Source organism: Cyanistes caeruleus, chromosome 6 (genome assembly GCF_971803275.1).
Source record: "Cyanistes caeruleus chromosome 6, bCyaCae1.hap1.1, whole genome shotgun sequence".
NCBI classification, from domain to species: Eukaryota; Metazoa; Chordata; class Aves; order Passeriformes; family Paridae; genus Cyanistes; species Cyanistes caeruleus.
This window is the reverse complement of record NC_141706.1, coordinates 67,399,627-67,413,651: the sequence shown is the minus strand read 5'-3', so window position 1 is coordinate 67,413,651 and position 14,025 is coordinate 67,399,627. Positions and strand designations below refer to the sequence as shown.

The 14,025-nt window shown below is 47.6% G+C and overlaps 1 protein-coding gene across 2 annotated transcripts in view; it reads right to left on the bottom strand.

The window, feature by feature from the left end:
- Nucleotides 1-14,025, bottom strand: part of MDGA2 (MAM domain containing glycosylphosphatidylinositol anchor 2) — a 192,261-nt gene that overhangs the window by 123,694 nt on the left and 54,542 nt on the right. The window contains exon 2 of one of the 2 annotated variants that reach the window (XM_086892409.1): nt 11,562-11,701. In XM_086892409.1, the coding sequence (XP_086748535.1) occupies nt 11,562-11,701 (140 nt within the window). Of the gene's footprint in view, nt 1-11,561; nt 11,702-14,025 lie in introns of those variants that run through there. The other variant, XM_023927218.2, reaches the window with a different exon arrangement.

Here is a 14,025-nt window from a genome sequence, read left to right as displayed (position 1 = left end):
CTGAATGTGCCCGGTGCCCACCCTATCCCCAGCCCAGAGCTCCGAGTGCCACCTCCAGCAATTCCTGGGACACCTCCAGGGATGGGCACTGCAAACCTCCCTGGGCACTTCCAAGGCCTGAGCACCCTTTCCATGGGGAAATTCCTGCTGCTGTCCCCCCTGAGCCTCCCCTGGCCCAGCCTGAGGCCGTTCCCTCTCCTCCTGTCCCTGTTCCCTGGCAGCAGAGCCCGACCCCCCCGGCTGTCCCCTCCTGCCAGGGACTTGTGCAGAGCCACAAGGGCCCCCTGAGCCTCCTTTGCTCCAGCCTCAGCCCCTTCCCAGCTCCCTCAGCAATTCTCCAGCCCCTTCCCAGCTCCCTCAGCAATTCTCCAGCCCCTTCCCAGCTCCATTCCCTGCCCTGGACACGCTCCAGCCCCTCCATTTCCTCCTTGTCATGGATGACCCCAACTAATCCCAGGATTTGAGGTGGGGCCTCACAGAGCCAAGCAGAGTCTCCAAAGTATCACTCATCCCAGATTTTTTGCTCCATCAGGCCCACTCGACATTCCCACCATCCTCTAAGGCAGATTCCATAGGAACCCAGGCTGGTTTATGGGAAGCCTCTTCTAGACCAGATTAAACCCGGTTCAGTGGAGCTCCCCCAAGGCCGGGTTTAAGAGGCTCCGTTCCCACCACATCACGCTCTGGAACATCACCGAGGTTTTTGGTTCCCTCCAGATCAATATCAGCCTGTTTGATTAAACCTGTTCCCATTTTAACAAACTCCATAAAAAAAATTATCCAGAAAAATCATGCTGTCCTTCAGGCAGTGCCAAACAGCAGAGGAAAAAAATTAGGGAAAAATCCCTAAATATTGGGAGTTGATGGATCCGGGTTTACACTCAGAGCAGAGCTTGTTGGTACTTCCAGAATATCCCTACGAGACTGGAAATGAACCCCACCCCCATTTCCAGGAAATTTTCTGAACTAAATCCCACATCTCAAAGATCCAAACCCTAAATTTTCCAATCATCCCAACCCTAAATACCAGTGAACCGAACCCTAAACCTGAACAATCCAAACCCTAAATTTGCCAATCATCCCAACCCTAAATACCAGTGAACCAAACCCTAAACCTCAATGATCCAAACCTTTAACCTCCCAGTGTTCCAAACCCTAAATATCCCAGTGATCCCAATCAGCTGTGCCGTATTTTCCTCCCACAGAATCCCAATTCCTCCCAAAGCCCTCGTTGATCCCAAAATGGGAGTGAGAGTCTGAGCTGCTGCCGGGTTCAGCTGTGGTGACAAAGAAAGGAGCTGACATTTGATTTTTGCTGTAAAAGTGAGGAAACTGGAGAGGGGGAGCAGGGAAAAATGGGAAAAGGGTTGGAATCTTGATAAGAGGGATTTGGCAGCCCAGCTTGGAAGGAAAGACATCGACAGAAAAGGCCAGGCAGGAGCAGCAGCTGCTGAGAATGAGTCACAGATCCTGCAAAAACTCCCTGATTCCGTAAAAAATCAGATATTCCATATAAAATATTCCTTAGAAAATCAGGAATCAGAGTAACTGGCTGAACAAGTGTTATTTGTTTTGGATTTTTCCTTAAAAAAATCCCTTTTTCCTTTCAAATGATGAGGTCACAATGGCCACAAGGTACTAAAAAAATGTAATAACACAAAATTCCAGGATCAAAACACATTCCAAAAAGGAGATAATTCCTTGGTGGGAATTGAATCCATCAATACCTTCTTATCCCAGTTATTGGATGCAACTTTCCTGCCGGGCAATTCCAAAATATCAGCCTGAGCACATCCTGCCTGCACACTCCAGGTGTTGGGCAGAACAAGGAATGTGTGGGATCAGTCAGGATGGAAATTCCAAAGATTTTGACTCAGTGTTTTCACGTTTTTGCTCTGTGAGCGCCGATTTTCCCTTTTTTGCAGAGGATAAATTGGCCAAGTCTCCTCCAGGCAGGAAAACGCCTCAAACAATGTTAAAAAACACTGGAAAAGGCTCAAATCTCTCCTTCCCCGAACCTGGCACGGCTTGAAAAGATTCCGGCAATTCCTTTGTTCTGAGAAAAGGAATTGGAAAGGTGTTGGCATCCCACTGGCTGAGATTCCAGCTCACTTCCAATTCCAGCAGAAGAAAAACTCGGCAAACTCCAGTAATCCCAAATAGCATCATTCATGTCTTGTGGAGCGCTCCTGGCACACCTTCCAACGATTCCCATGAGTGCCAAGGAATGGAATCTGGGAACGCTTCCCACACTTCAGGAGGATTGCAAGGAGATGTAGAGGGAAAAGGAAAAAAAAAAAGCCTGGATCAGCTTGCAGCTAGGAATATAACCAGGACTAGGGGCCGGGATTAAGGGTCTGGAAAGGCATGGTTATGGGAATCAGCACAATGGAAAGCAACAATGGGAATTTCCAAAGGGAAGGGAAGAGAGCTAAAAATCAGGGAATGTTTAAAACCGGACAGAACAGCACAGGGAAAAGGGGACAGCCACTAACTCTGTCCTGCCTGAGGGACAGGAGGGACAGGACACAGGGAATGGCTCCCAGTGCCAGAGGGCAGGGATGGATGGGAGATTGGGAATTCCTGTCTGAGCTGGAATTCCCAGATTTGCTGTGGCTACCCCTGGATCCCTGGCAGTGCCCAAGGCCAGGTTGGACATTGGGGCTGGAGCAGCCTGGGACAGTGTCCCTGCCATGGAATGGGACAGGATGGGATTTGAGGTTCTCCCAACCCAAACCATTCCAAGATTCCACAAGAGCTGAAGGCTCTTCCCAACACCACCATTCTGACCCAAACCATCCCAGGATTCCATAGCACTTCCAGGCTTTTCCCAATTACACAATCCCAACACATCCATTCATGGAATGGTGTTGTTGGAAGCCCAACCCACACATTCCATGATTCCACTGCACTTAGAGGCTCTTCCCAACTACACCATTCCAACCCAAACCATTCCATGGTTCTGTAGCAGTGGAAGGCTCTTCCCAACGCCATTCCAGTGTAATACATTCCAAGACTCCATAGCACTCTAAGGCTCTTCCCAACACCACCATTCCAATCCAAACCATTCCAATTCCCTACACGGGAATGGCTCCTGGATTTTCCAGGCTTGAAGGATTATTTTTCTTTTATTGTAATTCATCTTTCTTTGGCTTTCGTGCAAATTCCCTGGATTTTCTCCCACAGCACTTGAAGACTTTCCCAACAACGCCATTCCAACCAGAACCATTCCAAGATTCCATAGCACTCAAAGGCTCTTCCCAACAACGCCATTCCAACCCAATCCATTCCAAGATTCCAGAGCAGTTGAAGGCTCTTTCCAAAAACACCGTTCCAAGATTCCGTAGCACTTAGAGGCTTTTCCCAACTCCATCATTCCATGATTCCACAACAGCTGAAGGCTCTTCCCAGCTCCATCATTCCAACCCAAACCACTCCAATCCCACACACGGGAACACCTCCTGGATTTTCCAAACTTGCAGGATTATTTCTCTTTCATTGTAATTCCACTTTCTTTGGCGCTGGTGCAAATTCCCTGGATTTTGCCAGCACTTTCTCCTTAACGATGTATTTACTTAATTAGCATAATTGTCTGCAATTATGTAATTAGCGTTCATATGTGTAATCATTGGAACATGTAATTAGCCCTAATTACACCATTAAAGCCTGCGAGTCAGAAATATCTTTATCATTTTGATTGACAGACATATGGGAAGGGGGGGGAAAAAAAATCCCACTCGTTATTTTTATCTCCTTGGATCACGAAATCCGCAGGAGGATCCAGGATTCAGCCCGGAATGGCACCGGAATTATTTTAAAAATTGATATTATTGATCAAAATGATAACGAGGTTGTTGCGTTGGAAGAGGAGGAGAAAAAATGATGCGAAAATAAGGAAAGTTCGGGAAAGTGCAGCGAGATTTTTCTGGAAAAAGAAATTAAGAATTAACAAGAATGAGGAGGAAAATTCAGGAGAGAAGGACCAACACAGCAAGCATTTTCCTGAAAAACAAATTAAGAATTATCTTGAAATATTTAATTTTTAGTTCAAATATTCACTTTATTTGAGGAAGAAAAATAATGCAGAAAAAAAGAAAACAAGAGAGCAGCACAGTGGTGAGATTGTTTCTATAAAGAAATTAAGAATTATCCAGAAATATTTAAATTTTTATGTCTAATATTCAAATATGAAAATTAAGGAAAAAGTCCCCCAACGCAACAAGATTTTTATGTAAAAAAAATTAAGAATTATCTGGAAACATTAAATTTTTATTGCTAATATTCACTAGATTTTAGGAAGAAAAATAATAGAAAAAGATAAAAAAAATCCAACATAAATTGTTCTATGGAGGTGCTGTCGCATCCTGAAATAGGATTTAAAAAAAAAATCCTTGGATTTAAAACCTTGGATTTTTTAGCCCCTCGGAGAAAACCAGATTTATCTGAAAAGTCAATATTTCATTTTATTTTATTTTATTTTAACATCTGTGCTGGGGGCCTGTAGGACAGCACCAGACCAAACCCCTGGCTTGAAATAATTTAATTGGGACAGTTAAAATTGGCATTTTTAAAAATTAAAATATTAAATTATCAAAATTAAAAAATAAAAATTTAAAATTATTAAAATTTAAATATTATCCCTTTCCTTCTAAATATTACCTTTAAATATTGACCCAAATTCAATATTTGAATTTATTTCAAAGTTCAACTTCTGCTCTTCAAGTTCAGGGTTCTTGGTTTGTTTAGAAGTTTATTTAAAAAGCAAAAAAAATTAAAATAAAATAAATTAAAAATCAAGTGGCTGAGCTGCCCAAAAATTTGGGAGGAGTAGAGGAGAAGCCTTAAAAAGCAGTATTTGGGAATAAATCTTAGTTGGGAATATCAGTATTCCTGGATAAAGATTTTTCCAGCCTGATAAACTCCATTGAAGCATCCAAGTGTTTAGGTAGAATTAAGCAAAATCCACCAGGAACTTCCCAAATCATTCCCAGCTGCCAGAGGAAGGAGGAGTGCTCCATCCATGAGAAAATGTTATCCATGGAAATGTCAGCATGGAGATTAAAATGTCCCAGAAAGATCCCGAGGGGTCGTTATCCCATCCCAGCAGGAACATCCCAATCTGTTCCAATTTTCCCCAGCAGACACCTCAGCTGGGCGAGGTTTTGGGAGCAGAATTTCCTCCCTTAAAATCTAAAAGCAACAAACTCCAGAGCCTTGCGAGTTCATGGGATCACGGAATCCTGGAATGGGTTGGGTTGGGAGGAATTTTAAAGGATTTTTTTTTTTTTAAGGGATCATCCCATCCCACCAATTCCATGGGCAGGGACAGCTCCCACTGTCCCAGGCTGCTCCAGCCCCAATGTCCAGCCTGGCCTTGGGCACTGCCAGGGATCCAGGGGCAGCCACAGCAAATCTGGCAATTCCAGCCCAGACAGCAATTCCCAATTCCAAATCTCCCATCCATCCCTGCCCTCTGGCACTGGGAGCCATTCCCTGGCTCCTGTCCCTCCATCCCTTGTCCCCAGTCCCTCTCCAGCTCTCCTGGAGCCCCTTCAGGCCCTGCAAGGGGCTCTGAGCTCTCCCTGGATCCTTCCCTTCTCCAGGGGAGCATTCCCAGCTCTCCCAGCTGCAAAGCAGCTCCAGCCCCTGGAGCAGCTCTGGAGATTCCTCTGGATCACTCCAGCAGCTCCAGGTTCTGCTGTGTCCCCAGAGCTGGAGCTTTGCAGGTGGGATTTCATGGACAACAAGCCTTCCACTCCATCCACAGCAATGGGAACAATTCCCAATTCTCCTCCAGAGAGCTGCGATCTCCAAGCTTTTCCTTGGGAGATCTCATTCCAAAGCCACCAGCACTTCTCCATCAGCCCCGGCTGATCTGCATCAGCTGCTGGTTTCCCTGGTTACCAAATTATCCATGTACTCATCAAATCCATTCCTTTACAGCCAGATCTCCCCACTCCAGCCTTTATTCCAGAACCACCCCCATCCCTGTACCGGGAGACCGGAGCGTTCCACGCCCATGGAAAATCAGATCCTGGTGCGTTATCCCAGAGCCGCTGCTCCGGCCTTTCCTGAGCCCGTCACAAACAGGGAAACAAAAGCTGACAGCACAAAGGGAAAACAAAACACTGCAGAGCTTTGGGAGGGGAGAAAACAGATGGAAAATATTCAGAGGACAAGTGTCCGTATTTCAGGAAAACTGGAATGTTTTCCTGTTTTCTGTAAAATAATAGGAGAGTTCTGCTCTGTGGGCACTGGAAATTTTCCGTATGGGATTTCCCGCAGATTTAAGCTGCCTAAACGTCAAAATAAAACTGCTCTGGTGTCACTCCCCAGCCTGGATGTCATTCCCAGCTCCATGAGATTCCCCCCAGGCTCACCCCAAGGATTGCTGAGGCTGTAACAAGCCTCGATATTCCCAATTGAGGGAGTGGGATCAGAGCCCAAACTTCCCTTCTCTGCTGCTGCTTTTTTTCTGGATTTAACCTCTTTGGATTGAACCTCTTTTTATCCAGATCTGACCTCCTTCCCTCAGCACTTCCAAGCCCTTTTTAGGAACCTGCAAATACATTCCTCGTGGAGAGACAGCAGCCACCTGGAACCAGGAAAACTGGTTTGGTTTTTCAAATTATTCAGGATAAAACAACTGAGGCATTTCATTCCTTTTATCAGCTTGCAAACCACTGGAATCATGGAATGGTTTGGGATGGAAGGGACGTTAAAGATGATCCAGGATTAGAGCTCAGGATGCGCTCAGAGGCACCAGCAGCTCATTCCCAAAGATCCCGATGCAGCTCCAGGAGTCCCTTACTCCGTGCTGTGGATGCTGTGATTCCTGTCCTGGATTTCTTGGCACATTTCCCACTCCTCCCTCCTGGCAGACGGAGCAGGGCAGGCTCAGAGCCCTGCAGAGCTCTGCAGAGGTGTGAATTCAGGTGCTGAACTCGGGGGAGAAAACATCAAATAAACTCCTCCGAGCGGCACAAACGTCATGTAAAGCTTAATCACAGATTGCTTCTCGTGCCGGAGCAGGATGGGAACATTTTTCCTTGCTAAACGGGAGCTTTATCCAGTCAAACATTTAGGAAAGGGTTTGGTTTTTTTTTTCCCCAGCATAAAATCCAGGCTAATTTAGTCATGAGTCAGGCTGGGTTTTGTCAGGTGCTCAGTGAACATTTGTAAAGTCTTCCCGTGAACTGAGGAGTGTCAGATGGAATCAGCATCAATTTTCCTAACAAGGCTCCAATTACTGCTCCAAGGAGCTGCGGAGCGGGGTGGGAAAACAGCTGCTCCCGTGTGAGGGACCCCCCACCCCCCTTCCCTCGCCTGCCTCGGCGCTCGATAGGAATTCTTATCCATTAAAATCAAAAACGCAGCTCCAGCTCCGCCTCAGAGGAGCCTCCTGTGTCTCGCTCCATCAAAGAGAACAGAATGTGGGGTTTTCCTTGTGGGCTCTTCGGGAATGCTGCTTCTGTTTGAATGCATGGAGTGCCTGGGAATGGGAATTTTTCCTTTCCAGGCGTTAATAAGGAGAAGGCATGATCCTGCCCTGCAGTGCTGGAGGAGGCTTCGTTAATCACTGATCGTAATTAGGGGGATGCGTTTAAAATAATGACGGGTTTTGATAACACGCCGCAGTTACCTGGGTCTGTTCGTGGGGAGGGCTCGGTGCTTTCCAAGGAGTTTATCAGTGACAGGAAAATGGGGAATGGCTTTAAACTGACAGGGAATATGTTTAGTTGGGATATTGGGAAGGAATTCCTGGCTGGGAGGATGGGAAGGGGCTGGGATGGAATTCCCAGGGGAGCTGTGGGTGCCCCTGGATCCCTGGAAGTGTCCAAGTCCAGGATGGAGCAACCTGGGGTAGAGAGAGGAGTCCCTTTTCCTGGCAGGGAGTAGCACTGTATGGGATTAAACCATTCCATGATTCCACAACTCCATGAATTCCTTATTTATCGATATATTTATATATAAATAGGAGCTTCAAGGCCCCTCCCAGCCCCAACAATTCCCTGTTCTGTGCCACTTGGGTCACCCCCTTTGGCCACCCCAATTCCCGGCAGGCAGGATGTGTTTTTCCAGGCCCACAGCCCCCTGGAGCAGCATTTCCCTGGCTCTGAATCCCAGGAAGCCGCCAGGATCTCCTGGCAGCTCCAAGGGGAGCAGCTCCTGCCGGCTCTGTGGCATCAGCACAGCACCCAACTCCTACAAGTGGGAAGAAAACACAGCCAAACAGAGGCAGGGAGAAATTCCAGGGCTCCTAAAAGCAGATCCTCCCCTGCTTTGCTTCCCGGGAAAGCCACGGATCGGGCACACTCTTCACACCCCACCAGCACCAAGAGCACTCCTGGATTTTTTCCGGGAGAAAGGGATGTGCTCCGATGGCACTGCCTGGGAGAAGTGCGGCAGGAGGATGTGAGGAGGAGGTGGGATCTCGTTAAGATGTGTTGCAACCTCAAAATAGGAAAAAAATCCCAGAGCGTTCAGCTTCCAGATGGTTGGAATGACATGTGGCACTGGCAGCTGCTGCTTCCCGAGCCTCGGGAATGACAGGGGACAGGAGTGGGGAGGCAGCACCTGGAAGAGGGAGGGACATGATGGGAGGGCCAGAGGTCACCCTTCGGAACGGGGAGGGACCAGGGGAGGACTTGGACACTGTCCCCTGTCAGCTCCGCATGTTTTCCTGCTTGGAATGCGCCACTGGATCATCCCACCCGAGGTGGGACAGCACTTGGAGGTGAACCACTGGAAAAATCACAGCCAGAGGAAAGCAAACCCCGAGGAGGGGGAGGTTGGACTGACAAACAAGGTCTTTGCAAACTCCTGGAATCACTGGGATTGGAAAAGCCGTCCAAGATCGAGTCCAACCATTTCCCAGCACTTCCAGGGCCACTGCTGATCCATGTCCCCAAGTGCCACATCCACATGGATTTTAAATCCCTTCAGGGATTGGGACTCCACCTCTGCCCCAGGGAAACCTTTTCCATTAAACTTTTCCTTGTCTCCAACGTAAACCTCCCCTGGCACAACTTGAAGCCATTTCCCACTGTTATTTGGGAAAAGAAGCCTGGATACACCCTCCTGTCAGGAATTTCCCATTCAGCCTTCAGTGGAAAACCAGGAATACAAAATCCCAGCCAGTCCCTGCTCATCAGATGCTTCTTCCCCTGCTCCCCATGATCCAAATGTCATTCCTCACTTTGGAAAGTCAAAATTTTTCTTTCCAATGACTGGACCTGCCAGTACAGGTGAGAATTCCCAAGGAAAACCAGGAAAAAATACATTCCTTGAGGTTGGGCAGGAGATTGTCACCAGTGGGGATAAAGTGTCACCTCTTAGCTACTCAATCCTGGAAATACCTCATTTGTATCCCAGGGATAAAATGGCCTTTGTATATCCTGGCACATCCCTTTGGAGCTGGAGAGCAGGGACAGCCCAGCCCCTGGATCCTGGATAAAATCTGGGAAAAAAACAGGTCCCCAGGGTGATCCTGCTCCAGACTTTGCAGGATTTTATCCAAAAACCAAACCAACCTCTCCTGACAGCCACAACTTGTGGGAAAAAAAGGAGATGCATTCACCTGAGTGGGGATAAAGCGTTTTAAAAATTCCAGCCAGGAAAAAGATTTCTATGGCAACTAATGGTGCATTCCGAAGGTGAGGAATCGGGAATAATAAATAATAATCACATGGAACATCTCAAAACAACTCCATGGATAACGAGCAGGCATTCAAGGATGTGTCAGGGTGCTCAGAGTCTTGTATTTGATTAGGAGTGAGGTGAATTTTTGGGATTAACAGAGCAATTATTTGTAATTCTCCTTCCTTCCTATAATCCCCACAGCCTTGTGTTATTCCGCCCAAAAAAACCTCATTGATGCTGAGAAGACTCCATGAAAATTTAGAAGAGAAATTCCCAAAAATTTCCAGGAATTGGGAAGTGCAACCACCACTCTGAACACAGGAGTTTCCCTGCCTGGAAATAATCCCAGGGAAAATTTTGGGGCACATGGTGGGAAAGGCAGCAAAGAGAGCTGAGAAAATGGGAAGATTTGATAAATCTGAAGATTTGTGTTCAAAGGGAGGCCCCTCCAGGGTGGAATCGCTGCAAGGATGACCTGGAGCAGATCAGAGACATCCCCGAGTCATCAGATCCCAAAGAACCGCATCCATTGATCCCAAAGTTAAAAGAACAAATGTTGGAAAGATAAAAAAGGGATAAACGTTTGCTTTGGTAAAGCAGGAAGGAGGAATGACAGGATAGAAGGGGAAAAAAAATGGAATTTTTTCCCATTACTTCATTTCTCCTCCCAGAACCATCACAGGCAGCCTCAAATCCTAGAGATTAGAAATCCCTGGGAATGTTCAAGGTTTGGAGTGGAAAATATCCCTGTCCATGGCAGGAGTTTCACCAGTTGATTTTTAATCTGCTTTCCAACCCAAACCATTCCATGATTCTGTGATTTTACAAATTCCCAGTGCAGGTTTGTTTCATTCTTCCAGCCTTTAAACCAAAAGGAGTTTCTGCACCAAGAATAATTGGCAAAATTGAGAAACGTGGAAGTGTGAAAGCATTCCTGGAATGCACAGTTCCATATTTTATAACCTCATCCCCCAGCATCTGATCAAACAGCAGCTGGAAAACAATTTCCGTGCAATTTGCAACCCAAACCTGAGAGCATCCTGTGGAAAAATCAGGAAAAAATTGGAATACTGGAAACACCCGCCCTAAACCAGAATAAACAGAATAAACTTCCACTGCTTTGAGCTTTAAATCTTCTCCTTAAATTGGGAACAACCACGGAATAAACAGCAGAGCAACAGCAAACCCCTCCTTCCTGGAGGAGCTCACAGTGAAGGTCTCCCAGAGAATTCCCTGCTCCCTGTTCCTGCCTGTCCCTGCAATTCCAAGAGCAGAGGGTTTAATTCATCACCTTGGAGAGGAAATCCCTGGTGATTATCCTAATTAGAAATAACTGATTAACGAGGTGTCCTGGCCCAAGGAGGTCACACCAGGGAGGTGCAGCACAAATTGTCATAAGTCTTGAGCTTGATAAAATAAGGTTAGACCTGGGAAAAGCGGATTTATTCCCGGCTAATTCTGGTTTATCCAGCTGCGACACCGGAAGTTCCATGACATCCAGATCCAGGTGAACAGGGAGTCTTTCCCAAGCTCTTGGGTGTCGCTGCTCCAGCTGTTGTCTCATCCAGAGCTCCAGCTGGATTTTTGTGGACTGGGATGTGAAGATCCCAGATAACAGGACAACTTTAAGGATTTTTATCCAGCAATTGTCACCCTTATAATTCTTTTCCTTCTCTTTAACCAACCTCCATGGAAATGGAGCACACCAGGATTTTAAAGTGCAATATTGCTGACTTTAACACCAGATTCTCCCAAAAAAACTCATCAACATTCCTGCTGTTCCTCTGGAACACCCAACATCCACCTAACAACAGCCAGGATGGATCCCCCACCTGGATCCCGTTGGATCTTGCCCAGTGAGATGAAGGTGACCCCAACTCCTGGAAGGTCTGAGGGGGACAAAGTGGTCAGGGACTCACCTGTGGCCGGGGGTGGCCGGTGACCAGGCAGGTGAGCTCCAGGGTCTCTCCCTCGCGGATGGTGTAGACCCTCTCGGAGTAGCGCTCCTCCTCGATGTTGCAGGCCAGGCCCGAGTGCACGATCCGCACCGTGGGAGGGGCTGCAAGGCCAGCAGAGAAACAGATCAGTACCACACGGATCATGGGATCAAGGGATAGTCAGAGTCGGGAGGGACTCACGAGGATTGCGTCCTTACGGGAATCAAACCTGACCACGGAGCTCTCAGGTCCATCATCCAACCAACCAAGCCCATCCCAAAAAACCTCGCTCCTGCGGCTGGCCCTGAGCCGGGGGGGCTGCAAGGCCAGCAGAGAAACACGATGAGAGTCACATGGACCACCGAATTGTGGGGTGTTCCAAGCTGGAAGAATCCCAAAAGGATCAAATCCAGCTCTTTAGGGAATCAAATGCGACCTTGACATCCTCAGCTCTGTGATCCAACCAACCGAGCCCATCACAAAAAACCTCACTCCTGGGGCTGGCCCTGAGCTGGGGGGGGCTGCAAGGCCAGCAGAGAAACGGGATGAGAGCCACATGGATCATGGGATCATGGGATCATGGGATAGCCAGAACCAGGAGGGTCTCAGAAGATTTGCATCCTTAAGGGAATCAAACCTGACCACGGAGCTCTCAGCTCCATCATCCAACCAACTGAGCCCATCCCAGACCACTCCACCCCTTGGACCTGGCCCTGAACTGGGAGGCTGCAAGGCCAGGAGAGAAACGGGATCAGAACCACGTGGATCATGGGATTATTGGATGTTCTGGGTTGGAAAAACCACAAGGATCGAGTCCCACTCCTAAGGGAATTGAACCTACTTCGGTGTTTTCAATGATCTGACCAACCAAGCTCATCCCAGGCCACCCCAGCCCTGGAACCAGCACTGAGTATCTCCCCCACACAGATGCTCTTTGTTTACTCAGCACATACTCAGCCCCACAAGAGATTTCCATGGTTTTCATTAATCCCTGGCAATCCCCCGAATGAAACCTTCAGCACCTCCCACTTGCATTCCAATTTTTTTGTTTCCATTTCCAAAATGAACTCGGCATTATTGTTTTTACTCTATATCTTCCTAAATGCATTATCACACTCGTTATGCAAATGAAAAGACTTAATTAAAGCAGGAAAATTAAGCAGGAGAAACAGTGGCACTGATGCTGCTGCTTCCTTTCCAAATCCTGTCGCTGTCAGCGGGATCACAATTTGGAGCAGAAGTTCAGGCGGAACCTTACTTTAATTTCCTTGTTGGTACAACCTGTAGTACAGGAATTACTCAGCTTTACACGTTGTAAGCGTAAGGAAACCACGACATTCCTGTTCTTACACCTGCATAAATCCCAGCTCCGCTTCCACGTTCTCCAAAGGACATTCCCGGCTCCACAATTTCGCTTCTGAGCTGTGAAATTCACAGCTATGACAATTTCCAGGGAGTGGGTCGATAGGAGAAGGGAGCTGATTTACAGGCTCAAATAAAACCACAAAAACTAAAGAGCACAGAGGATAAAATGGAATTCTGTGGGATTTAAACACCCGGAATTCCATCTTTTCTGTTCATCCATGTGATGCCATTGAGCTCCCAGCCCCATTCCCCATGGAAGAGCCTCAAAACCTCTCCCCAAACCCCTTGCAACAGCTGGATTCCCTTCCCAAGGCTGCTTTTCCAGCTCTCTGTGCTGTCCATCTCACCAATCCTGCTTCTCTGATCGTTCTGCAATTCCTCTGCTGAGATCCACATGGAATTCCTGGGATGCAGGGCTCTGGAATCCCTTCAGACCCCTCTCACCATGGCATTCCAGGTCCAGCCCACACACAGCTGTCCATCTCACCAATCCTGCTTCTCTGATCGTTCTGCAATTCCTCTGCTGAGATCCACATGGAATTCCTGGGATGCAGGGCTCTGGAATCCCTTCAGACCCCTCTCACCATGGCATTCCAGGTCCAGCCCACACACAGCTCCTGTGGACACAGCATACAGTGGGATCTGGATCCAAAAGCCTGGGATTCATCCCAGAATTCCATATTTTTGAGTCTGGTTCTCCACAGGCTGGAGAAAATGAGGCTCAAGCCAAGGAGGCAGAAAAGGCAGAGGAGGACCAGGGAATGGATGTTTCCTCCACAGAAACACGGAAAGGTTTGGGTTAGAAGGGCCTTAAATCCCATCTCATTCCAACCCAGCACATTCCACTATCCCTGGTTGTTCCAAGCCCCATCCAAACCTGGCCTCAGACACTTCCAGGGATCCAGGGACAGTCACACCTTCTTTGGGACTTCTATTCCAGGGTCTCCCCACCCTCCCAGCCAGGAATTCCTTCCCAATATCCCATCCAACCTCACGCTCAGCTTGAAGCCATCATTCCAGAAAAGCTTCCATCAAGCTCTGCTCTTCCAGCCACCACATCCTGAGTTCCAAGGCCCCAAGA